At 41.6% G+C, this 27,998-nt stretch overlaps 1 protein-coding gene and 1 long non-coding RNA gene across 2 annotated transcripts; one reads left to right on the forward strand and one right to left on the reverse strand.

The window, feature by feature from the left end:
- Positions 1 to 2: 2 nt before the first annotated feature.
- On the reverse strand, positions 3 to 27,375 carry LOC124088622 (uncharacterized). The gene is made up of 3 exons (XR_006850395.2): positions 27,140 to 27,375; positions 16,559 to 16,706; positions 3 to 477 (listed from the first exon to the last, which is right to left on the reverse strand). It is a non-coding gene; the product is annotated as an uncharacterized LOC124088622 (long non-coding RNA).
- Positions 26,250 to 27,998, forward strand: Cavin3 (caveolae associated protein 3). The gene is made up of 2 exons (XM_046438355.2): positions 26,250 to 26,816; positions 27,362 to 27,998. Exons 1-2 carry the CDS (start codon positions 26,433 to 26,435, stop codon positions 27,764 to 27,766), a joined length of 789 nt encoding a protein of 262 aa, XP_046294311.1. The 5' UTR covers positions 26,250 to 26,432; the 3' UTR covers positions 27,767 to 27,998.

Here is a 27,998-nt window from a genome sequence, read left to right on the forward strand (position 1 = left end):
CCATATGGTTTTTATTCTTAATGAGTAGGTAGGCAGAGTGACTCACTCTGTGGGGGTTAGTTGTCTTCTTCTGGGAATCCTCCTCCGCCTTCAGTTTCAGTGCCTCTCCCTGCACCATACACCATCCCGTGGCTGAGATGAGGACTTTTGAGGAGGAGATTGATTTGGGAAGTGATCCCAGAGCAGGAGTGAGGGCAGAGAACAGTGAAGCAGGAGGAAGAGCCAGTTTAGGAATATAATTGAGTCAATCACTATTGTGAGCAACTGAGCTAAATCTTCCAGGATCTTCTGAGAATAGCTATAAAGTGCTCCTTGCACTAGCTGATCACAGGCTTCTTCTTCACTGGTCAAGATTTGCCCCTGGGTGTTAGCTGCTTTAGCTTTCAGGTTGAATGTGCAGGAGTGTTCCTTGGGCAAAAAGTGAAGCTGAGTCAAACTGCTGATAGATTCTCTATGCAGGAAGCTGGTTTCCAATGCCTGGAGAAAAAGATGAGACAAGAAGATGTGGATTGGGACACGATGTGTTTGCTACATCAATCAAACCTCCTTCTCCAACCTTTCCAATCTTTGCTCAGTGGATTCATGAATAAATTGGCAATGGGATCAGGGATGTTAATTAGGTTTGGATTCATAATGGAATTTTCCAGGCCAAATCTCATTTGGCTGCTGCCATTGCCAAGTTCCCAAATTGCCAGTTTACACTGACAAACTCTCAATTCATATTATGGGGCAGCATTGTAAGGGCAGCCAGCTACTGGTACCAGTTGGATTTTTTTTTTTTAACATCATTATGTAAGTGTCCAGAATTCCTCATAGGAACAGACACTTATTCTGAATTTGAGTATTTCTTCTCTAATTGTCATGATTCTACCAGTGCTGATATCTGTGAACTAACTAAAGGCCTTATCTATTGCCATAGAATCACATAATCTCTTAACTCCTATCATCAGTTACCCAATGCCATGTAACAAACCACCCCAAAACTTAACAGTAGTTTAAAACAACCATCATATATCTTTGACTGTGAATCTGTGGGCCATCTGAGTTGGCTAGGAGTTGACTGGTCTAGAATTACCTCACTCACCCAAGTGTGTTGGTTGGCTGGCTGATGGCTGCAGTGACATGGGAGACTGGGCCATGTGTCTCTTCCCATGCAGCATGCTAGCATGGGCTTATTTATATGGCAGGATCAGGGTTCCAAAAGAGAGACTGAAGTTTGTGTCGTAGGTTAGAACTGGCACAATGCCATTTCTGCTGCATTCAATTACCCAGAGCAAGCAATAAGGCCAATGTAGATTCATTGAGCAAGGAAGTAGTCTTTCTTTCTTTCCCTCCCTCCCTCCCTCTTCCTTCCTTCCTTCCTTCCTTCCTTCCTTCCTTCCTTCCTTCCTTCCTTCCTTCCTTCCTTCCTTCCTTCCTTCCTTCCTTCCTTCCTTCCTTCCTTCCTTCCTTCCTTCCTTCCTTCCTTCCTTTCTTCTTTCTCTTTTTCTTTTCCTGTACCAGGAATTGAACCTAGCTGGGGATGAGCCACATATCCAGCTCATTTTTTTTATTTTTTATTTTCAAACAAGTTCTCATTAAGTTGCTGAGGCTGGCTTTGAACTTGTGATCCTCTTGTCTCAGCTTCCTGAGCCACTGGAATTACAGGTATGAGACTCTGCACCCTGCTAGGCTCTATTTCTTGATGGAAAGGACTGAAAAATCACATTTCAAAGGGCATTGATATAGGGAGGGGTAAAAAATTTGGTTCATTTTTAGAAATAATGTATCATAGCTCTATCAAGAAATTATTTCACAGCAAAAGAAGAAAATGGACCAATATCCATGCCATTCATTGATTTCAGCATGAAACCTATGAAGGATTGAACTATGTCTCTCCAGAGATATTGTTAAAGTCCTGACTGTGATGACTGTTAAAAGTGACCTCATTTTGAAATAGGGTTCTTGCCAATGAAGTTAGGTTAAGATAAGGTCATATTGGATTAAGGAGGTCCCCCCAAACCAATGAGTTGTGCCCTTATAAGTAGAGGGAGATTTGGAGACATAGAGACAGAGGTTAGGAAGCCATGTAAAGATGAAGGCAAAGATTGAGGCGATACAACTACCAGTCAAAGAATGCCAAGGATTGCCAGGAGCCACCAGATGCACAGAAGGATTCACTCAAGCCTCTGGAGACAGTGCACCTTGTTGAGACCTTGATTTGGAGTTTATCCTTCACACTCAGAGACTAAATCCATTGAATTGTTGTTTTAAGCTACCACCTTTGTGGTACTTTGTTATGGTAGCCCTGAAAAGCAAATACAGATCTATCATGAAGTCACTGGTGGTACAGAAAAATGATGCTCAGCTTAGACAAAAGCTGGGGAACAATTTCTTGTGAGCTTGGCAACTTATCTTGTTGATGGTGATTTATGTTCTGTCAGATTTCTCTCTCTCTCAATCGCTCTCTTTAGTGTTCTTTCCCAAAGTCTGTACACACAGGTCTAGGTTGGGAAGTGAAGATAAGAGTGTCGTCATTCATAATTATACTTCAAAAGTCATTCTCAAAATGTTGGTTTCCTGGGGCTGGGACTGCAGATCAGTGGAGGGGCGCTTGTCTAGCACATGTGGGGCACTGGGTTGGTCTTAGCACTACATAAAAATAAATAAAATAAAGGAATTGCGTCCATCTACAACTAAAAAAATATATATTAAAAATATATTGGCTTCTTGACACTAAGATTATTTTGCTACCAAAGTCAAGGATATTTCCACTAGGGGATCATGAAAATGATTCCACTAAATTGGAGATTGGAAACCAGTCATTTTACATTTATCATGTCATGACACACGACAGGAAGGGAAAAGGGTATCCTAGTGTTGGCTAGGATGAGTCATTTGACCACTGCACAGAAAAGTGCTTTCCCCCAGTCTCAAGAGTTCATTTCACATGGAAGGAGCTCCTCTAAGGTAATACTCCTGGCCTCTCTCTGCAGAGGAGAAGTCAAAGACAGCTGAATGATAAATTTGGGAAGAACAAACTGAGCATATTGGTTCTGTTCCTCTAATTCTTTCTTTGGCAGCTGGGACGACCACAGAAACGTGTTCTGTAGGATAATTTAAAGGAGCTTTCTCCAATAGGGAGATCTCAGTTTTCCAGCAAGATCTATAGATGAGCAAGCCCCTCTCTATTTCTGAGGTTCACTCTATTTATTTATTAAATTTTTGGTACTGGGGATTAACCCGAGGGGTGCTTTACCACTGAGCCACATCCCCAGCCCTTTTATTTATTTTTTATTTTGAGACAGTGTCTCACTAAGTTGCCGAGGGCCTTGCTAAACTGCTGAGGCTGGCCTCAAACTTGTAATCCTTCTGCCTCAGCTTCTTGAGTCACTAGGATTATAGGCATGTGTCACATACTCGGCTGAAGTTTACTTGAAAAATTTATTATTATTACTATTATTATTATTATTATTATTTTGTTGCAGCACTGGGTATTGAACCCAGAGGCACTACTCTACCACCAAACTGCATACCTATACCCTCTTATTTTTTATTTTTAGACAGGGTCTTACTAAGTTGCCCTGGCTGGCAACCATGGAGAGAATAACCTTGGATTCATATTGCTTATCTCAGACTCAAGATCTGTCTCTTACAATGTGTTGATAATGTCAAGATAGATAAAGAAAAAAAATAGGAAAAAGAGATGCATTTAATTGTTTTTATTTATTTTCTTAAATCATTCATTTTGTTTTAAAAAGAGAGAGAGAGACAATTTTTTTAATATTTATTTTTTTTTAGTTTTCGGCAGACATAACATCTTTGTATGTGGTGCTGAGGACCGAACCCGGGCCGCACGCATGCCAGGCGATCACACTACCGTTTGAGCCACATCTCCAGCCCCATTTAATTGTTTTTAAAGAGGGTTTCATATAAGTGTGAGATGACTGAGTTATTATTAACTCAGAAATAGCGATAAGGGTCCAAGTAAATCTAACAAGATAAGAAAGTCTAGATTTCAGAGTTGACTGGAACAGCTCACTCAAAAGGGGTCCAGATCTAGGGCACTGCTACATTTTCTCAGCATTGGGGAGGAAGTGATCATAGCATGAGTGAATGGGGACCTACCCCTTAAAGACAACAGATGTGTTTGCTAGCTACAGAAAAACTGAATAGACTTGGGAGAGAAAGACAAGGAAGATCATTGTAAAGTACTTAAAGTATTGTCAGAGGTTTCTGGGTAACATGGTTATTGTATAAACAGATTAGATATGAGAGATTATGCCTGAAATATTTATGAATTAGGAATCTATGAAAAGGCATATTCAAGATAAAACATTAATGCGGATGCCAGGTGTGGTGTCATGTGACTATAATCTCAGTTTTGGGAGGCTGAGGCAGGAGGATCAATGGTTAAGCTGGATGATTTGGTGAGACCCTATCTCAAAATCAAAAAGAAAATAAAAATTTAAAAGAGCTGGCGATACAGCTCAGTGGTAGGGTGCCATTGGGTTCAGTCCCCAGTATAGGAGAAGAAAAGGAAGAAGAAGAGGAAAGAGGAGGAGGAGAAATGTCCAAGTGGCAGAAAGAACTGATTCTCAAGGCCTGGACTAATCAGAAGGCAAGAAAAGACACTGTCTTGAGGAAGATCATGGCTGAGTTACTAACAGGTATTTATTAGGCCTGAGCTAGTTGACCATCCATTCAGGTTTTCCTCATTTTAGCGCTGGAAATCTTGTATCCAAGGTAATTACCCTACTAATTGGGGCCCAAGTTCCCAAATGTTAACAGCATCTTCAGTTCAGGAATTGGGAACGGTCTTTCTCTAGTGGGAATGAATGCAGAGAGTAGGGAGAAACGTCCCTAGGAAGCAGGTTTCTTGAGCCTAAAAGAATTACTCGCAGGAGGTAGTAGCTGCAGCCACTTTAGGGAACAGAATGAAAAATGCCTTTTTCTCTCATTCCAACACTCCAGAGCACCAGTCTTGGAAGTCAGGACAGGCACGTATTTGGGGTGTAATCCAGTGCCAGCAGCTTTGGGCTCAATAGATATTGAATTTAGAAAAATTTGAGCAGACAGGATGGGAATGAAAAATCCCTTAGAAAAGGCCTAATGACCTTTCTAGATGGCATTATGGCAACTTTTTAAACTTTGAAGAAAAACAGAAATCCTTCAGATATTTCTGTCTGAAAGAGGAAGGAGGAGATATAAGCGGATGATTGAACTTTTCCCCAAAAGGTGTTAGGTGCAGAGTACTAAAATGGGAGAGACACTGATGCAATAGTATAAAGATCCATACTCATAACCCACCTTAATAATTATCAATTCGTGATCAGTATTGATTCATCTATATAAATGAAAGGGGAGGACAGCTATAATTTTCTTGTACATTCTGTGAGTAGATGAGTTAGTCTTCTTAATCTTGGGGTTCAAGATTATGAAATCCATTTGATAAATTATGTAGGCCATGTTTGTTAATATCAACTTTATTAGTAATGTTATCTTAATCTCTCATTTGTCTTATTCGTTTGCTTTTCTTTCCCCCCTCAATTGGTTCAGAACTTGGGCAGGGTCTAATTTATTAGAGTCCCAAACCCTTCGAAAACTAAGGATAAGTAGGCTAGGTACTTCGATCAAGAAAACTTCCATGTACCTACCTTGCCCACAGATTCTGGAAGAATTGACTGTATATACCATATTTATCTCCTTCCCTCACCCCCTGGCAACAGCTGATTAGATCTGAGCCAAGGCTTCCAGTTGTATGTTCCTTCTCTTCCTCTCTCAAGAAATTCTACAAAAGGCTGGGTGTGTTATCTCATGCCTGTAATCCCAGCAACTAAAGTCTGAGGCAAGAGGATTTCAAGATTGAGACCAGTCTCAGCAATTTAGTGAGGCTCTAAGAAACTTAATGAGATCTTAAAATAAAAAATATTTTATGGGCTGGGAATATAGCTCAGTGGTTAAGCATGCTCCTGGTACAACCAAACAAAAAAATCAAATCAGAACAAAACAAAACGAACAAACAAACAAAAAAAGAGAAAGAAAAGAAATTCTATTAAGACACAATTACTGAAATCATTTGGTGGTAGGCATTTTGCTGAATTAGGATGGCCATTTTAACACCATGTGTTGTTGGAAAGTAGCCACAGGAAGCCCAGATTCAGAGGAAGCAGAATGGAGCAGGCACATAGAAAAGAGAGGGGAATAAAAGGTCAGAAGGCTCTAGAGGATCAGAGGGAGAGGCTTGGCTCTCTGACCTTAGTCTAGTCTGCAGACTTTTCTTGTCCTTAGATTCTGTAAGATGGTCATTTGACCCTAGGTTTATGAGAAGGAGGAAATAATACTTACCAGATTTGATCATACTGTAGTTTTTTCAGGACAAGCTCATTTTAGGTAAAAGCTGATAAAACAAGGAAACTGAGCATAGGTGTCATGGTCTGGATGTGAGGTGGCCCCCAAATCTCATGTGTGAGACAATGCAAGAAGGTTCAGAGGAGAAACTATTGGGATGTGAGAGTCTTAACCCAATCACTGATTTAATCCACTGATGGGGAATGGTAGCTGAAGTAGTAAGGTGGAAGTGGGAATTGGGGCATAACCTTGCGTATATTTGTATCTGGTGAGCAGAGTCTCTCTTTTTGCTTCCTGATCACCAAGTAAGCTGCCACACTCTTCCACTTGATGTCCTGCCTCACCTTGAGCCCTGAGGAATGGAGCCAGCCTTGTGTGCACTAGAACCTCAAAAACTGTGGGCCCTCAAATAAACCTTTCCTCCTCTACAGTTGTGCTGGTCTGGTCTTTTAGTCACAACAGCAAAAAATCTGACTAAACCAATAGGCCAAACATCTTCAAGAGAAAGGAAAAACATTTGCCGATTACTCTGGAGAGGAAGAAAAGGAAGTCAGGAAGTAAGTGTGTGTTTGTGTGTATGTGTAGGGATAGAATCTGTGACATTGATGTCACACTTCCCATGACTAATTCTCAAAATCTACAGAGTGCATTTCTTTGTGAAAATTGGTGAAGGTGGTGTTGGCTCCCAGATATTTGAGAAAAAATCAAAGTGAAAAGAAGGGAAGTGGGTAGCCTGAGTGGGTGTGTGGTGTGAGGGTATCAGGGTGTCTGGGACTTTGGACTGGAGAGTTGAGACAATTTGAGAAGGGTGCTTCAATGTCAAGGAGAGAACAAAGCACCCCTAACTTCGATTCTTCTCTTCACTTCTCACAGGGATGGTACCTACAGATTCAGATCCTTCACAAGCTCCCTGGCTTTTAGATTTACAGTTTTCTCTTTCCTTGGACCTCGTTTTTAAGTTTAGTACCTTAGAAACTTTAATTGGCTTGGAGAAAATCCCATACGTATTCACAAAAAGGGATGCTACTTCTTAGATCTCTCTCTCTCTCTAATTCATCACTCCTACTCTATCCCAGTGTCTTAATTTTGCATGTGTCAAGTTGAAGTAGGATCCTCAGTACTTAGGCTAGTTAAAAATGATGTCTCTTGCCACTCATGTCTCCCAAAATTGTGTGTATGGGGGTGCAGGTGGGGGTGGGATAGGTAGGAGAAGAGCCTCTGGGTCTGTAGTTGGTTGCGGGTTTAGATTTTCCTGGCTAGATTTCCTTTTTGCTGTTCCCATATGTGTGAGCAGGATTCAGGTTAGTTCACTTGATTAATAGAGTTGTTATATTAGCTCATGCACAGCTCCTAGGAACAGACATTAATTTTTAGAGAGTACAGTCTAAACTCATATTGAAAAAGGATATATTTCCTCAATTAGAAGGACATCTTGCCTTTTCCCCAGAGTTAGTGGGTCCCATTATTGTGCAGAAAAGAGGTCTGGTTTCTTTCCTGTTCTGCCTGGGAAGCTATTGAAATAATAAATAAGCTATATTATCCTTTAATGGCTCCTCCCTTTTGTTAATTCAGGAAAAGCTCCAGACTCAATAAATTGTTTCAACAGTCCACTTTGGAAGCTGAGTTGGCTGCCAACATTCTTTTATGATAAACCCATCTTCACATAAGTTAACTGAGATAATTTCTGTTCCTTGCAACCAACTCATCCCTCTCTAGAAGAGAAATGGATTCTGGCAGGTAGGTTTGCAAGCATAGAGCCTCAGAAGTATGTGGGTGTGTCCCCAGCATTGCTGCATGGTCCATAGTGGTGAAGGCTCTCATTCTGGGAATAGCTCAGTGGACTTAAGTTCAGTGCACAAAAGTGGCACTTGAATAGGACCCATTTTAACAAAGGCCTGGAGGAATGTGGATAGGATGTCAGAGACATGATTTTTATGATGGCTTATACTGTGTGTCTGGAGGTAAAGGTTAATTATACACTTCGCATAATTCCAGCCTAATTCACCAAAGGTTCAGACTTTTGAAGTGTAAGATTTGGGTCAGTTCATTTGGTGCAAACTGGTTAAAAGCATGGACAACATGAAATAGATTATAGAGGACAGACAAAATAAAGACCAGTTTTACTTCTTAAATTTAACCATCAGTTTCTTATTAAATTGGCATCAGCTTGTTAAATTTGATTTTACATTTAGCTTTTTTTTACTGTTTTTCATTGTATATATGTATATATGATATATATTTAATCCACTCTCTTTTCTGTGATTTTAACTTAAATCTTAACTAATTTCTCTCTTCTTCACTACCTCCTTCCCTCCCTCTTTTACTTAAAATTTTGTTTCTTTTTCTTCTCTCTCTCTCTCTCTTTGGTAGTGGGGGTTGAACCCAAGGAGCTACACTCCCAGATAATTTTTATTTTTATTTTGAGACTCACTAAGTTGCAGAGGCTGGCCTTGAATTTGTGATCCTCCTGCCTCAGTCTCCCAAGTTGCTAGGATTACAGATCCATGCCACTGTCCCTGGAAAAATCTTGTTTCTTTATTCCCCTTATTCTAAAGATCCCTCCCCAATTGATTGAGGAATGAAAAAGGGAGTCCCTAACTTGGGGAGCACAAGGACTAAGCACAGCAGGCTACTCTGAGAGGACAGATCACATGGGATAATCGGACAATCCTCTTTTTTCAAGACTCTGGTCCAGCAAGGCTTGCACCCTACATGGACAAGCTGTGGGGTTTCCCTATGGTAACTGTGTTCAGTTTCAGCCAATGACTCTTTGGGCACCTTATAGGGGATTAAGTCCTATATTTAGCCTGGAATGGGGGCAAGACTATATATTTCAGTTGTAGAAATAGTTGTTTCCTCCCACTAACCTGCTTAAGTAAATAAAACAAATTAAGCCTTGAGGAGCATTAAGCAAAGAATTATTTACAGAGGATGAAACAGACATAAGTCAAAGCAGGGCATGATTCCTCTCACTGTCAATCTTTGCTGCCAGCATTTCTCCATGGCCTGGAGTCTCTTCTTCAGGGTGGGTATGTCCAGCAACGAAAGTGATGGTGACTTCTCTTGCACTGACTGCTGCTTGTGTTCTTCCAAGGGTACTGGGTTTAGGAAAGCCAAGGCCTATTAATTAAACTAATAGGATCCCCATGTTCCAAACATTGTAGGCCTGGCTTGTGACCAGACTCAGTATATTTACTATGTTTTCCACACTCCAAACATTATCTTCACAGGTCTATTTCTCTCAAGTCTGCAGCATAAGAAACAGAGGCTTGACGCTTATTAACAGGATTACTCCTCAGGGTCATTGCAAACATGGTCCTCTTTTAAGTGGTACTTTGCCTTATTTAGCAAAGCAAACTTTTTTTTTTTTTTTTTTGGTTTGTTTATTTTTTCAAGCAACAAATTTAGATTGGGCCCTTTTATGTCTAGATTCAACATTTTTTTTTGTCTAGGCTCTTCTGTGTTGTATACATATTGTTAAAACTAAGAACTAAAATATCTGTGGCAACAAGTTGCAAATAAGTGCAAGGTTACATTTTTTTTTTCCACCAGGGATTGACTCAGGGATGCTTAAACACTGAACCACTCCCCCAGACCTTTTTATTTTACTTTGAGACAGAGTCTTGCTAAGTTACTTAGGGCCTCACTAAATTGCTGAGGGTGGCTTTGAACTTGTGATCCTCCTGCCTCAGCATTCCAAGCCACTGGGATTATAGGCATGTGGCACCATACCTGGATACATTTACTTTTCCCCTCAAAACTGCATGCTTTAAACTCAAAATACTCATCTTTCTCATTACTATCACATCCCTTTTCCCTGGGCAAGGCTGGGAAACATCAATGAACATCGATGAACATCCTGCGCTTTCACTGTATAGACAGATAGGATTCTGCTATTTTGGCAAGCAGAATTTTCATTATATTTCCTAAAAATTATATTAATAAAATAATCCTATAGTCAAGATAATCCGTGACTTTTATATATATATATATATATTTTTTTTTTTGGCACTAGGGATTGAACTCAGGGGCACTTGACCACTGAGCCCTAGCCACAGGCCTATTTGTATTTTATTTAGAGACAGGTTCTCACTGAATTGCTTAGCACCTCTTACTTTTGCTAAGGCTGGATTTGAACTTGCTATCCTCCTGTTTCAGCCTCCAGAGCTGCTAGGATTACAGGCATGCAACCACTGTGCCTGGCAAACGTATATATTTTTGAGAGTGCTTAGAACATTTAGGAAATGGGTTTTGGGTCATACTGCATCCATCCATCAGGTGCTTGGATGGCTTGTTAGTGTGGTTACTCAATCATCTCTCTGTATCCATGGGCTCCACATCCACAGATTCAATCAAATGCTTATATAAAAAATACTCAGAAAAAAATTCTAAAAAGTTCTAAAAGGCAGAACATGAATTTGCCATATACTGAGCTGAGCACAACACTGCATCCATTTGAATGAGGTAATGAGTAGGCACATTTTACTGCAGCTTCTTGCATTTCATAGACTTCAGTCTCTTCTGTGCTCATTTGAGCACTGTTCTCCTAGCGTCTCATTCATGTGCAGTGTAGTTAGATCTCTGATGATTAATTCAGCCTCTACCGAACACATACAGACATTTTTCCTGTCATCACTTCCTAAAAAATACAGTACAACAACTATTTATATAACATTTATATTATATTAGGTATTATAAATAATCTAGAGAATGTGAAGGCTGTTTGCAAATACAATAATACATTATTATACAAGGGACTTGAGAAACACCTGAAGATTTTAGTATCATGGTGGAGGTTCATGGACTAGCCCTCTGTGGGTACTGCAGGATGACTGTATAATATCTGCATACTTGTCTGAGGAATGATGGTTGAGTGAGGGGCAGGGAACTCATGTGTTTCATATCCTCTTTAATTTTAGTGATGAGCATTCCAGAAAAGTACTGCAGCTGAGCTGAGTAAAAAGCTGTGTCCCCTGACCACATTGGGACAGTCTTGGGAAATTTTTTTAGCTGCTACTCATAGAATGGCAGCAAGCCTCCATTACTCCTGAAGATTAGAGAGAGTAAGAGATGTAGCTAGAATCACCCAGTGAGTAAGTGGAGAACAGCAAGACAGAGGATTCACAGCCAGTTCTCTGTGTATATTAGGGTATAGTCCTGCTTATCAAACCCATCTGAGTTTTTCCTTGCTGCCAGTCATGTGTGATCATCAAAAATGTTCAGCATTCAGAGGCATTACAATTTTTTTTTGGTATTGGGGATTGAACTCAGGGGCACTCAACCACTGAGCCACCCCCAACACTTTAAATTTTTTTTTTTTTAATAGACAGGGTCTCACTGGGTTGCTTAGCATTTCACTAAGTTGCTGAGGCTGGTTTTGAACTTGAAATCCTCCTGTCTCAGCCTCCTCAGCCACTGGGATCAGAGGTGTGTGCCACCCTGCCTTACTAATGGAAGCATCACAACCTTTTTTTTTTTTTTAATTTCCTTTCATTTTAGGACAGAGTTCCACAATGAGAGAACAAACATATGGATGGGGAAAAAATAATTGAGTATGTGACATTAGTGTGATCAGTGTCATTTTTCAATTCTTTTTTATAAACAGCAAGCTCTCAACTAAGTGAATGATCCATAACGCACAACATGGAGCAGCATAGGTAGAATTCGAACCCAGATGTGTGGATAGGAGCTCTGACCTTCCAGAACCAGGTGGGTGCTCTTCTGCCCCTTCCTAAGGTTGTTGTGGGTGTCAGGACAGACCAAGTACCCACAAGTCAGTCCCTCTGGCTCCTCAAATTTGGAGTGCCTCTTCCTTGCTCACTCTGCCTCACTCTTCTCCTTCATTCTTTTGTTTTCTTCCTCCAGTGTCTGTCTAATTCATGGATTGGGTTGACAGATAAGATACAGGATGCCCAGTTAAAATTGAATTCCATATAAACAAATGAATAACTTTTTAAAAGTATATTTCATGAGACCTACTTAAACTCAATTTGTCACTTATCTGAAGTTCAAATTTCACTGGATGTTCTGTATTTTTATTTGCTAGGTTTCTGGGCAATCTTAGACACCTACAAATCTCCTGTTATCAGTGTCAGTACAGTTGAGGTTCCAGGCTGCCTCAAGTGATCTGAGGAGTCAATTAGCATCTAATCATTCAGTCAAGAGGAAGGACCTCATGCAAGTTGAACATCATCTTTGTGCAGAGCACTTTGCTGGGCCATCTGGAGGGTTGGGATTGCAACTTGTTTAGGCCCTCCTGGCCTCAATTTCTTCCTCTGTGAATATGAAGATGAAATTTATTTTGTACTGGGCTCCAATCCCAACTCTGCCACCTACAACTGTGGCTCTTGGGCACCTTCCTTTCCCTCTCTGATCCTCGTGGTTTCCTCACTGGGTAGTGAGAAGAAATAAAAGGAAAGAGTACATTTGAAGTTATATGCAAATAATAATTTGGTGGTTAGCGTTTCTTTTCCAATAAGTTTATTTTACTGTCTCTAGCTGTGGTTGTATTTTGGGAGCATAGTTTATTTGTTTAGGAAGCAGATGCCTGGGTTGAATCCCATCTCTGCATTTATCAGTAGTGCTATCTGGGCAAGTAACCATTTAACTTCTATATTTCTCCAATCCGCACTGTGAAATGGAATAGTAAGGATTAATTGAATTAATATGCACAAAAGCCTTAAAACTGTGCCTAACAAAAATCAATTCTGTTAGAAGTCAGAAGAGTGGCTACCCTCTAGGGAATGGGCTGGGAAATGGAGTGGAAAAAACAGAATTTGAGAATTGCTAAACATTTCTGAGAGAACTTTAGATGTTCAAAGGCTATGGAATCGGTAGGGTCCAAACTAAGATTTTCAAGGGACAAAGGTAGACTCAGCTAATATGCAGGTCATAAGAGGAATAAATAGAAAATTGCACTAATATTTTTATAACTATATATGCCTGTATATTTATATTATTAATGTATTTAAAGTATGTGTTAATTTTATATACACACATACATCTAAATTCAATTCCCTTAATGTAATTATGTTTAAAAAAGTCACTGCAAATACTGACTAGTGAATACTGAATCATTACTCCTAAGGAAAACAGTTAGTTTACTGTATAAGTATGGACACATCAGCCAATTAGTGATATAACCTTGTTTGATATGTGTTTCTGTTTGAAAACACCTTATACCTGATAAATATTTTTGATTTTTCAACATTGTACTCAAGGCCATCAGCGCCATAACACATGCCTGAATGAAGCTTATTTAATATGTGTACTTTCTCTGCAAAGCACATCACAGCCTTTTGCTTAGGAACAGTAGCCAGCCCATCAGCACTATGTGTGGGGGGTATTATAAACAGTGAAACCACCAACAAAAATGCAAAAAATGTGGCACAACATAGACCACAAAAAGTACATTTGTTTGCAGTACAAAAGCTGAAAAAAGCGGGGGGGGGGGGGCAGCAGCAAAAATAAACAAGCAGGATTGTACCAAATTAGCAAGCTCCTGCACAACAGAGGAAACAATGGAGTGAAGAGTTAATCTACAGAATGGGAGAGGATATTTGCAAGCTGTTTATCCAGAAAGGATTAATATTTAGAATATATAGAGAATGCAAACAACTCAACAGCAAGAAAGCAAATAATCTGATTAAAACATGGACAGATGGCTGGAATGCACATTTCTCAGAATTACACAAATGAATGCCCCAAAATTTTATGAAAAAATGCTCGGCAACACGGGTCACTGGGGAAATGTAAATCCAAGTCAAAATGAATATCATCTTACCCATTAGAAAGGCTATTGTAAAAAGACAAAAAACAAATGATGGTGAGATGAAGAGAAAGGGGAACTCATACACACTATGGGTGGAAATGTGAATTAGTACAGCTATTATAGAAAACAGTATGGAGGTTCCCCGAAAATAACAACTAGAACTATTGTGTGATCCGACAATCCTACTTCTGAGTATATATTCAAAGAAAATTAAATAATTGTATCAAAGAGATACCAGCACTTCAGTGTTTCTTGAAGCATTATTTACAGTAACCAAGATATGGAATTCATTGTGGTATTCAATGACAGATGAAAGGCTAAAGAAAATGTGGTATATATACACAATGAAATATTATTTAGTTATAAAAAAATGAAATCCTGTCATTTGCATCAAGTAGATGGAACTGGAGAATATCACTGAAATAAACTAGGCCCATAAACACAAAAACCACATGTTCTCAGCCATTTGTAGAAGCTAAAAATGTCATTCTCATAGAAGAAGTGGGTAGAACAGTGGTCACTAGAGACTAGGTGGTGGGAGAGATAGAAAGGTCAGATAGCAACTACCAAAATACACTTGGAGGGAAGGGATTATTTTGAGTGCTCTATAGCCTATTAGGGTAAATATAATCCACATTAATTTATGATATATTTAGAAATAACTGGAGAATAAGAGTCTGAAGCTTCCTAACACACAGTAATGATAAGTGAGGAGATGGAAACACTAATTACTCTGGCTTGATCATTACATATTGCACACCTGTATCAAATTATTGTATTGTGGCCCATAAATATGTATACATATTGTGTATCAACTAAATTTTTTGAAATACAAAAACAAATAAATAAATAATAGGACTAGTTAAAAGAGTGAATTGGTAGTAAGTAATAAAAGGGCTAACTAAACAAAAATATATGTGTGTGTGGGGGGGGGGGGGGGGGGGGCAGAGCATTGCTTTGTTAGACCTCAGCTGGGAATGAGTGCTCTTTGGTAACTCAGACTTTGTCACTTTATGTCTGCAAATGACCACAAAAGCACTCTGAAATAGAAATACAAATAAATTTGAATAGATTAATTTGAAAATACTGAGTTCACAAAATGAGGATTAACTGTTATGAGGAAAAAGATGGTGTCAGAAAGTAGATAGGGCCACAGAAGGGAAGAAATATGGAGAGGGCCAGAAAAAGTTATCTGCTTTGCTGGACAGTGAGGGAGGGACCAAGTTTACCTCTGTCCTCCCGTATTTCAAGACTGCCTTTGAAGTGGTCCTGAGCTCTGAGACATGGGTCAGTAACTCCAGACTAGAGGATGTACTCTCAGGGTTCAGTTGCCTAAATGGGTTTCAGCTGATGGAGACAATTTCCGTTTTCAAAGGAAATTTAGAGCCTTAGACATTGATTCCACCTTTTACTTCCTGTGTGAGATTGGGTTCTTCATTCTATGACTTTATTATCTATCCAGGAGTCAATTTTTACCAAAATTGAGAAAAAGGCATAAATCTAATAAGCATGAGTCTCCTGCATGATTGACTTTTGACTTTCCTTTCTCTTTCCACTTTATTTAATTTTAATAGTTTAAATCTAAACTTAAAAACTGAAGGACTAGGTTTGTAGTTCTTTGTTAGAGCACTTGCCTAGCTTGTGCAAGGTGCTGGGTTCAAACCCCAGTTCTAGGAAAACAAAAACAATTACTCCCTGGGCAAGGTGGTACAGGCCTGTAATCCCAGCGGCTCAGGAGAATGAGACAGGAGGATCATGAGTTCAAGGCCAGCCTCAGCGATTTAATGAGGCTCTAAGCAACTCAGCAAGACCCTGTCTTTAAATTAACAAAGGGCTGGGGATGTGGCTTATTGGTTCAGTGCTCCTGGGCTCAATCCCCAGTACAAAACAAACAAACAAAAATACACCCCCAAACCCCAATTACTCCCTTATCGCCCCCATCCCTCAAAACAAAACAAACAAACAAACCCCACCCCCAAACCTCCTGATGCTTAATTCAGCTACTGAAAGCTTAAGCATATTTGGAACAATTTGGGTATATGAATTTACCTTTCAACTGTAAATTTTATGAACTAACACTAAAGGTAGACCAATTATTTCCAATGAAAATTCAGTGTCTGAATTGAGTTGTTCTGTAAATAAAAAATACACAGCAGATTTCAGAGACATAACAATATGTAAGATATCTCACTAAATCCTTTTTAAAAAGAGTTCATGAAATGATAATATGTTGGATATATTGAGTTAAATAATATACTACTAAAATTAACTTTACTTGCTTTTTTTTTAAAAAATGTAATTTTTTAAAATTAAAAATTACACACATTACATTTGTATTGAACAGTGCTGAACTACAAACTTTTTTGCTCCTCACATTATTTGTGATTAGCGTATCAGGCAGCAGTAACAGGTTCTCTGTGCATGAGACACATATCAAGACTCCACAGGCCTTCTTACCCATAGAAATGTTCAGTCTTTCGGGTTTCCCAATTCATCCCTCTAATCTTGCCGGGGTCCAGGTTTGTATGTTTGTTTGTGTTTTGGTAGATCCTCCGAGCTTTACCAGGTGGCACTCCAAGCTGGTTTTCCGAGGATACTACAAATCCTAAATTAAGTACAGAGAGCAGTTCTTATTTTTCCTTTGAGAATTCACAATTTAGAATCTGTACCCTTAATAAGTACAGCACCAGCTGTACATTACATTTTTCTGTCTCATAAAATTTCCCATTCAGATAGAACCATGTAAGAGCATAAAATATGGTCTCCTTAATATCTTGGTACAAATTTTACGTGTAGAAGTACACATATGAGTAAGTTCCTTCCTTGCTTCCTTCTCCCTTCCTTTCCTTCCCCCTCCCCATCTCTATCTTTCTTCTTTTTTCTTCTTTATCCCACATCAATAATATGGCTCCAGCCCCTTATACAGCATCCCCCCACCTACATTAACTTCTCAAGCAAATCAACCTTTGACTGATTCTACTTTGCTGGGGATGTGACTCCAAGACCAGTTCTCCTTCCTCTCCTTTGGCATTTCAGGCAGTTCAGGTCCTGAAGCAGTCATTTGCCTTCTTATGGGGAAGAAGTACTTTATTCACTGCTCTTTAGCCCATTCATTATATGGCTTAGATGTAATTTGACAGGAAGGACATCTTAAAATCTATGCCTAACCAGGTGCTGTGGCCCATGCCTGTAATCCTAGCAACTCAAAAGGCTGAGACAAGAGGATCTTTTCACCTTTGAACTAAACAGGTAAGCTTACAGACCTATTCAAGTTCAAGGCCAGCCTCAGCAACTTAGAGAAACCCCATTTTCAAGATAAAAATTAAAAAAAAGGGCTGAGGATTAGCTCAGTGGTAAAGCACTCCCGAGTTAAATTCCCAGTACAAAAACACACAAACAACCTATGCCCTATCTATGTCTAGTATTTCCCTCATCCAACTCCCCATTAATAAGAAGGAGTCCTGATTTAGCTGCAATCCCACAAATGCAAGTTGACTAGCAGATGGCAGACTGATTTTGCATACTATATTACTTCCAGGGCCCTTAATGGATTACTGTGATGTCATCATACTTAACAGAAAGGAATCCTGATGCCAATAACCTGGGCTCTCAGTTTCAAGGACTCAGAATCATTTTCACCTTTGAACTAAACAAGTAAGCTTACAGACCTATTCAAATGTATGTTTTAACCTTCTTCAAGGTCTCTCAACTGCCATACCTGTATGGCTTAGTTATTATACGTTTGGTCTGGTTATGAGCAATTTCTGTTCTGCTTCTGAAAACCTAATGAATCCAATTCGGAGAGAAATATTCAATAGGGCAATTAGTGTTGTACAATATTGCTAAAACACAACAATTGCTCTGCAGTGGGATGGAATGAAAGGGCTAGTGCTGTCCTTTGCCCAAGGTAAGCTCTCTGCCCCAACTTCTTTAACTGAATGGAATAACAACGATCTCTTCTTTAGATACTGTTAGTCACCTTTCCATCATGGTGACAAAACATTGGAGAAACACAGTATAAAGGAGGAAACATTTACTTTGGCTCATAGGTTCAGAGATTTCAGTCCATGGTCAGCTGTTTTCATTGCTCTATGTCTGTGATGAGGCAGAACATCCTGGCAGAAGGGTTTGATGGAGCAAAGCTACTCACCTCATTGTAGTTAGGAAGTGGTATTTATTGCGGGGGGGCTGTGGAGAGTGGGACTGGGAATAAAATAAGCCCTTCAAAAGTATGCCTCCTGTGATCTAATTCCTCCAACTTGCCCCACCCCCTCCAATATTTCTGCTACTCCCAGACAGTACCATTAGCTGGGATCATGCCTTTGGCACATGGCCTTTGGGGGGTATTTGAAGATTCAAACTTAACAGATACCAAACATATGATAGTTATTTTTCAAACAAAATTCCATAACTAAACATCACCCAACTAATGTAGTGCTAAATCTGATAAGTCAAATTATTTTCCAGGTGTAGATACTGGGTGGCTGGCTCAAAGTGACTTTGCCTTCTTTAGTCCCAGCCCCAGATACATAGGGGATGTTGGTGCTAAGATAAAGAAGTTGCAGAGCTGCAGTTCTACATCATTTTCTTTCTTTTTTGGTCATGGTGGTGGTGGTTGTACAGGGGATGGAATCAGGGGTACTCTACCACTAAGCTATATCCTCAGCCTTTTTTTTTAATTTTAATTTTTAGGGTCTCCAAGTTGCCCAGGCTGGCCTTGAATTTGCAATTCTCCTGCTTTAGCCTCCCAAGTAGCTGGGATTACAGGTATGTGTCATGTATGCAGTTATAATTTTAAGTCATCTCCCTTCTGGGGTTGCTGCTTATGGCATCTTTTTAAGTCAATCTTTAGTTCCCCATTCTATCTTTCAGTCCAGAGGGCTGCCTATGAGCCAGATGCAGTGGCACATACCTGGAATCTCAGCTAGTTGGGAAGCTGAGGTAGGAGGATCACAAATTTGAGTCCAGCCTCAGCAGCTTAGTTAGACCCTATCTCAAAATAAAAACTAAAAAGAACTGGGGATGTAGCTTAGTGGTAGAACACTTGTTCAGACTGGGAGAGGTCCTGGGTTCCATCCTTAGCACCACAAACAAATAAAATGAAAACCAGAGGATGGCTTGTGAGAGGTAAAGCTCACCATTCCCAAGCGATCTACTTTATCATCTATCATGTGGGTGGTGAAATATATGACTAGATCAGAGACTGTAGTTGAGAATTTGCATATTAGCTCTTAAGGTGGAGGACTGCAGTTCTTTGATGGTATCTTCTCAGTGATTTGTCTAAAAAATATGAACTCTAATCCAGGCTAGGCATTTCTGCTGTCAGAATGCCTTGAATTCTGTAAATTGTAGAAAGAGGTTCAATAGACTATTCAGTAACTGCTTCCAGGCTTTTTGCCTTTTGGAATGTCCCAGAACATTTTTGGGAGGAAGTCCAACTCCCACATCCTGACAATTGGCTCTAGCAGCAATTATATCCTCCAAAATTCTGGGCTCCTGCCAATTTGGGTCTCATCTCAGGTGCATTGTGCCCTGATGTACCCAGTGAACCTTGGACAAAACATCCACCTACTACATATTTATTGATTTACATTACATTACATTGTTGTTGTTTTCTGCCATAATTCTCTTGGTAGGCATCTATGTGTGTATTGGTTTCCTAGGGCTGCTGTAAAAAATTACCACAAATTTACCTGCTTTGTTTTTGTTTTATTTTGTTTTAAGTACTGGGGATTAATCTCAGGGGCACTTGACCACTGAGCCATATCCCCAGCCCTATTTTGTATTTTATTTAGAGACAGGGTCTCACTGAGTTGCTTAGCACCTTGCCATTGCTGAGGCTGGCTTTGAACTCGCCATCTTCCTGTCTCAGCCTCTAGAGCTACTGGGATTACAGGTGTGTGCCTCTGCGCTGTCTTATATTTGTTTTGAGACAAGGTCTCACTTTGCCCAGGCTGGTCTTGAACTTGTGATTCTCTTGTTTTAGCCTCCCCAGTCAGTGGGATTATAGGCACGTGATTCCACATCTGGCAGAAACTTACCTGTCTTAAAAATAATAGAAATGTTTTTTTTTTCTCACAGTTCTGGAAGACAGAGGCACAAAATCAGTTTGGGAAGGGATTCATACCCTTGGAAGGCAATGAAGGAGAATCTGTACCATGCATCTCTCCTAACTTATGATGGCTGCTGGTGATCCTTGGTATTCCATGGCTTTGGCTTCCCTCCAATCTCTGCCTTTATCTTCTCTTCATTTCCTTTTCTGATCTATGGGTCTTCTTTTCTTCTTATAAGGACATCAGTCACTAGACTTAGAGCCCCTGCCCCTAAATTTAGGATGTTCTTATCTTAAGATCCTTAATTTAATTCTGCCTGCAAAGACTATATTTCCAAAGAAAGCCACATTCACAGGCACTGGGAGTTAGGACTTGAGCATGTTTCTGGTAGACATTGTTCAATCCACTAAAATATGAAGTGTAATGATAGCCATTTGAGTAAGCAATATACCTGCTTCTTGCCTTTGAAGACATTCTTCAACCACTTGGTCATACTAATACTGAACTGGGATCTTCCATCCATTTGGACATTTTAATTTCTGGAGTCAGTGCAATACTTATTTCCTGCTGCCCCAAATTTATAGTTATTTTAATTGCCAGTAGCACAAATATCCCTTATTGTGTGGAATGGCCTTACCCCTTCCGTACACAGGATGTCTATGACAAAGGGTGGAAGGTAATGCCTGTCCACTGGGGCTCATTCTCTGTTAAATGGGTGGTTCTAAATGTTTTGATTCAAAGGTTCAGCCCCTGAAGGGTGCACCGATTTGTCCCAGCATCTGAAAGTGATGCCTAGGGTCAGGGATATTTCTTGTATAAGGAACTCACATAGACATCTCTCATCCTTTCTTAGATTTTTATTCTGTTTAACAATCAGAAACTATTAGGCTGTATTGCTATGTAAGACAAAGGGTACCAATGCACACATAACCCAAAGACCTCTGGTGAATCTTTCCACTAGCATCCAATAGTAAGCCAGCAGTTGTCTGAAAGAGTAATTCTCAGCTGCTAAAATCATTACCTTAGTCTAAAATCCTCAATACATCTGCTCTACTTTCCCTTATAAGACCTTTCCTTGTCCTTCCCCTACATCCTCAAATCATCTTGATGGGAAAGGCAGAAATCACAGAGGCCTCATTTTCATCTTTCCTTCTGACCTATAGGTCCAAAGTGTGTACTCAGGCCCAGAAAATGATTCCCCCATTTTAGCACACTGAGTACTTCCCTTCCTTTTCCCAATACTGTGAATAGAACACAGCACACCCCTAGTACTTTTCATTTTTAATTTTGAGAGAGGGTCCTGATAAATTGCACAGGCTGGCCTTAAACTCCTCCTGCCTCAGCCTCCCAAGTCACTGGGATTACAGGTATGCACCACTGTGCCTGGCATCTTACATACTTTGAACTAAGGGAGATTGGAAAGCCTTGGAAGCAAGGCTTCTTTGACTTCCTGTCCTCCTGTTTCCCACCATCTTTCTCCCCCTATTCTCCTGAAGTCATTCATAGAAACCAGAATTATTCATCTTTAAGAAAATTCATAGAAACTAGAATCCCTCTATCTGAAAGTGAGCCCCAAAACCTAGAAAGGTCACTCTGTCTGCCTTGAAGATCCTCCTTCCAGGGAAGTTCCTCCCCTTACCCAGGAGAAAGGACTGCTTCACAGAGAGGCCAGGAAGAATCTGGGTTTCTCCAGTCCCCCTATTACAGCATACCCTATTGTCTAATTAATTTTCTGCATGGCTATCCATTCTTCATTAACTTAAAAATAGTTTTCCCTGGGTCTTCATTTTTGAAGACTTCTTTGGTTAAATAAAATTGTTGTGCCTTTTTCTTGTTAACCTGTCTTTTGTTATAGAGGTGTCATCCCTGACCCTTGTGATAGATGACCTTCAACAGGCAGAACTTATGAAACTGTGTCTTATGACTTGGCTAGGTTTGTCACTAAGGCTTTTCTCAACCCTTTTCAGAGTATATAGTCTTTTATAGAGTTTATAAGAATCCTAAGGTGACACTGAAGTAGTGGCCCATGCCTATAATCCTAGTTTGGAAGGCTGAGACAGGAGGATTACAATTTCAAAGCCAGCCTCAGCAACTTGGAAAGGCCCTAAGCAACTTAGTAAGATCCTGTCTAAAAAATAAAATAAAATAAAGACCCCCCCCCCACACACACAAAGGGCTGAGATTATATCTGAGTGGTTAAGTGCCCTTGGGTTCAATCCCTGGCTGATGCCAAAAATCATCATCATCATCATCATCATCATCATCATCATCATCATCATCATTATCCTAAGGTGAGAGGCTGGCTTAGTGGTAGAACACTCATGTGTAAGGCCCTGGGCTTGAACCTCAACAACACACACACACACACTCAGAATTCCAAGGTGGAGCATAGACTGAACACAGCCCAAGCATCTATTAACTGTTGTTTCTTGTGGCAGGAGGTATCTCTCCTGTTTCATTACCTGTCATAGGTTTAAGTACTACTACTCTAGGCAATTCCTGTCTGCTGGATCTCTCCCGGTTGCTAGACCTAGGGCCTGATACTCTTCTTCATGAGTATGATGTTAAGAACTGCATTGTTTCTGCCACTTTTGTTTCAGGGGATCTTTGCACCATTATTTAGTGGAGCACCTGACTACTGAGAAATGAAGAAAACAAAGATATAAAATGATACCATCAAAGGCACTGCAACCTGATCTATTTCTTTCAGAAGTTTCCTTTCTGCTGTCACTTAAAGTAAAAAGAGCACCCAGATCTTCTTGGCGTTGGTAGAGACAGAGGGCCACCATCAATCAGGTCTTTTTAGGCAGATATATTCCAGGTACATCCAGTACTAACAAAAGTGTAGGGGAACTTTTTAAAATCACTAATGGTTGATAGGCCAGGTTATAAAGGTTTTCCTGACAAAGCAGGTTGGACAATACTTTTGTTTTAGTTTTTTTTTTTTAAAGCATTTGTTGCCGGTCACGGTGTGCATGCCTCTAATCCCAGCAGCTCGGGAGGTTGAGGAAGGAGGATCCCAAGTTCAAAGCCAGCCTTAGCAATTTAGTGAGGCCCTAAGCAACTCAGTGAGACTCTATCTCTAAATAAAATACAAAATAGGGCTAGAAATGTGGTTTAAAAAAGTATTTGTTAGCTCAACTTCTGTATTATCCCACTAATTTTTTGTAACACTCATTATATCTGGACAACTGTTAGTTCAATTGTCTGTATTCTATTGGGAGTCTCCAGATTCTATTAACTTTCCCTATACAGAACTTCAGATATCCAGAGAGTTAACTGGAGGGGGTGTTGATACTGATGGCGATTAACCAGTGGGTGTACAGATGTTCCTTGACTTACAATGGGTTAGGTCCTGATAAACTCGCCATAAGTTGAAAGTACCATAAGTCTGTGGTGCACTTACTACACCTAATCTACAGAAATAGCTTAGCAACCCAGTGCATTATGAAGTATCTGGTTGTTTACGTTGTGAGTGAATGGGAGCTGCAACATCCTGAGAGTGTATCATAGCCTGGAAAAAGATCCAGATTCAAAATTTGAAGTAGTTTCTACTGAATGTAGATGGCCCTGTAAAGTTGGAAACTCACAAGAAGAGCCACTGTTTAAGTTAGAACTGGGTTAGTTTCCCAGGACCAGCAAAACAAATTACTACAAACCAGATGGATTAAAACAATGGAAATTTATTCTTTCACAGTTCTGGAAGCTAGAAGTGTGGAATCAAGGTGTTGGCAGGGTCACGCTCCTTCTGAAGCTTCTCAGGGAGGACTCTTCCTCGCTTTTTTCAGCTTCTGTTTCCTTCTCAGTGTCTCCTGTTTTATTGCAGCTTAATTACAATCTCTGCCACTGTCACACATGGTGTTTGTTCTCCTGTATACCATTGAAAAATATCTATACAAGTAGTTCTTGTTTCCAAATACACTGGACTCCCTCAGCACCATTCCTTAAGGTTGTGGTTTCTTTCACAGACTTCCTGTAGGAGATATCTTTGAGTGACTACTGTTATGGTTTGGACTGTGAATATCCTCTGGAATCTCATAAGCTAAAGGATTGGTCCCCAGCCTGTGGTGTTACTGGGAAGTGGTGGACCTTTTGGAGGTGGGGCCTAGTGAAAGTAAGATGGGTCACAGGTAGTGTGCTTTTGGAAGGAATATTAAGGCCCTGGTCCCTTCTTCCCTCTTTTTGTTTCTTAGTCACCATAAGGTGAACAACTTTGTTCCACCATGCACTCCCACTATGATGTACTGCCTTGCCACAGGCCTCCCAATAACTGAAACCTTGGAAAATTTATCTTTCTTCCTTTTAAGTTGTTTATCTTGGGTATTTTGTCACAGTAATGGAAATCTGACTACTCATTCCTAGTGTACCCAGATTTTTGTAGAGATACTCACTTTTCTTTCTGTACACAATATACTCTGAGGAAACTGAACTCACCCTGCTCCAGAAATGGACCTGATTTATTAAAGGGGAATTATTAGCTCTCTTGTCAGTGATTGGTTAAGGAACTAAGGCCTCAGCCTATCAACATATAACACATTTCTGGCCATAGAATTTGTTCCTAGAAAGGCTATATGACTCAGAGTAAGGCAAGTAGAAAAAGTCTGTCACACGGAGCTTCTGGGAAATAAGTGTCCTAAATTTTAAAATGGTCTTGTCTTTCTCCTAGATCTACCTGGAGATGTGAGACCCGAAACTACTGTAGCTACCTTACTCCCAGTCTGAAAATGAAGCTGATGCCAGGGTGGGAACAGTGGGCGCAGTTGAGGAAACTGTAGAGAAAAAGGTTTAGAGTTGTGCCCACCTTACATTTAAAAAGTCTTTATGTTTGAATTGAGTTTCCTGTTACTAAGATCTGTTTGAATTGGATTTCGTTTGCTCAATCTGAAATCATTCTAAGTGGCACATCCCTAATGAGTTCCTTTCTGGGCAAGTGTAGATCCACTGGAAGAGATGGTGATTCCCGTCAGGTTCCCAAGGCAGTCTGTCTTCTGTGTTAAGCAGAAGGACCAGGCTCTATCAGCTTCTAGATGTTAGGCACCAACTTAGCATCATCAGATGCTCATCTTCTACTGTACTCCTATGTTTAAGTCAGATCAGGTTCTTTCAGGTGAGTTCTATCCTCCGAGTGACATGAGTTTCTCCTACAGTTGTTATCAAATGACTCTCACAGGTCAGATGAGGAGATGAAGAGGGAGAGTGATCAGAATCAAAGAATTGCCTGAATTTCTGAGACCACAAACAATTTGCTTAGTTTTGCTAAAAACAAGGCCTGGGATTTTCCAAACTAATGACATTCAAATTCATAATTTACATCATTAACTTGACCCTCCATGCTCACTCTCTCCCTGTCCACAGCATCAGCAATTTCGAATCATCACTCTCAGGAAATATTCTTACCTATTTACAGAAAAGGGGTGTGTGTGTGTGTGTGTGTGTGTGTGTGTGTGTGTGTAATCAACCATCCTCCATCAAACAAAGACATACCAGTACCCTAATATTTTGAGGGTTTCAAAAGCAGAGGTGTCCTGCTTGTCCCTCAAGCATGGGGGTTGCAGGAGGTAGACACCGCTGAGCTATATCAATGAAGCCCAAAGAAAGAGAAGTTCAGTAAGAAAGTAATATAATGATATCCAACAGAGAAGCAAGAAACAAAGCCTGCAGCCAATGCCTGGCAATGACTGTTAGGAAAATACCAGAGGATGCCCCGCCCGACCGCCTTCCTGGCTCACATTCACAGTCTGACTATTCACAAAGTGCAGCCTCGGGCCTAGGCAGTCCTAGATCTGTAACGGATCATTCCAGGGCCTCCCGTCCAACGTGACCCACGGGAGGTCAGCCCGACTGTAGTCTTCAGCGACGTGGGAGGCCAAGAGGCGACGGCCCTCCTCTGGTTATACTTTTGCCGTGCTAACATAGTTTTTATGTCCACACAATGCATGAAATAAATATTTCCGTGACTCACCCTATGCTGTGGGAAGTACATTCCAGAAAGAGGTACACTGGGCAACTGCGGGGAGGAGGGGAAAGCATATTCAGAGGGAGAGGATTTGCTGGGCCAACCTGCTTCTCGACCGTTCCCCTGGGCGGGGCAGCAGGAGCGGGAGCGCCTCGGAAGGACCCCGCAACAGACATCCCTCCCCCTGCCCTTCCACCCACCGAAAAGGCCAACTCCGCCTGCCTGAGTCACGGCGGGAGCTGGGGAGGAGCCGGGGAAAGGCGGCCCCAGCGCAGAGCGCAGCCAGCGGCCGCAGGGAGAGCTGGCAGGGCGGTCAGGGATCATGGGGGAGAGCGCGCTGGAAACCGGGCCTGCGTCCGGAGCTCCTCCTGGGGGCCCGGTGCACGCTGTGACGGTGGTGACCCTGCTGGAGAAGTTGGCCACCATGCTGGAAGCACTGAAGGAGAGTCAGGGCGGCCTTGCTCAGAGGCAGGGCGGCCTGGCAGGCTCCGTACGCCGCATCCAAAGCGGCCTGGGCGCGCTGAGTCGCAGCCACGACACCACCAGCAACACGCTGGCACAGCTGCTGGCAAAAGCGGAGCGCGTGGGCTCGCACGCCGACGCTGCTCAGGAGCGGGCGGTGAGCCGCGCTGCCCAGGTGCAGCGACTGGAGGCCAACCACGGGCTGCTGGTGGCGCGCGGGAAGCTACACGTCCTGCTTTTTAAGGTCAGTGACCTCAGGAGTCCCCCAATCTGGCACCTTTTCCCGCCTTCAGGCCATCATTCTGGGGACTCCCTTTTTCACCCGCCTACCCTATAGGCATTCTCCACCCCACGCGCAGCTGGCAGCTGAGAAACAGACTTCCAGTGCCGCACCCACCCCATCCCGCCTTCACACGCTCGAGCCCCGCCCGCCCAATCCCCGCCCGCCCAGAGCTCAGACACGTCGGCAGAATTTGGTCTAAGTCCCAACCCATCCCCCCAAATGGCCGGAGTGCTTTTCGTGGTAATATTCTGCCTCCACTGGTTCTTGCCCTTGTGGCCACTAACCTTTATTTCATGTCCCGAACAAGGTCTCATCTACTTCACGTACTTCTGTAGTTCATTCGTAGCCCTTCCTCTCCCATTCCTCCTCCGCCCCCTGGCCTTCCCAGCCCTGCATTTTCTTCCCTACTCTGACTGTGAAAGCTTTCCCTGTGTAACTGAGGAGTGGGTCGCAGGCTGGTCCTGGGTAAGAGGCTGCCAGGGTCAATTCTGTGTGGTCACATGCAGGAGGAGGCGGAAATCCCAACCAGAGCCTTCCAGAAAGCGCCAGAGCCCTTGGATCTGGCGGACCAGTCGGAGTTGAGCCCAGAGCAGCCAGAGGCCGAAGTTGCAGAGAGCTCTGACGAAGAGCCTGTGGAGTCCAGAGCTCAGCGGTTGCGGCGCACTGGTTTGCAGAAGGTTCAAAACCTTCGAAGGGCCCTTTCGGGCCGGAAAGGCCCTGCGGCGCCACCATCCACACCAGTCAAGCCGCCTCGCCTTGGGCCAGGCAGGAGCGCTGAAGGCCAGCCTGAAGCTGTCCAGCCCACGCTGGAGTCTACGGTGGAGCCAGAGCCTCCGCAGGACACGGAGGAAGATCCCGAGAGACCCGGGCCTGCTGAAGCAGCTGTGCTTCAAACAGAAAGTGCAGCCTGATAGCTGGGTGCTACTCAAATCCCCTGTGCCTATGCCTTATCCCAAAATAAATCCTTTCAGAATGCAGCATTCACGCCCAAATAAGGAGCGAATCCTGCATCCACTGCCCAGCGATGGCCTTCCGTTCCTGGCCCTCCCTTCCTTTTTTCAGCCTAGTACCTTGTGTCCTCTAACAGGAGAGGCGCAGCTTACACTTACTTGCACTCACAATCAATAAAAATTATTTCATCTA

This window comes from Marmota monax, unplaced genomic scaffold, assembly GCF_021218885.2.
Source record: "Marmota monax isolate L192 unplaced genomic scaffold, Marmota_monax_Labrador192_F-V1.1 WCK01_AAM20220418_F8-fsc00061, whole genome shotgun sequence".
NCBI lineage: Eukaryota > Metazoa > Chordata > Mammalia > Rodentia > Sciuridae > Marmota > Marmota monax.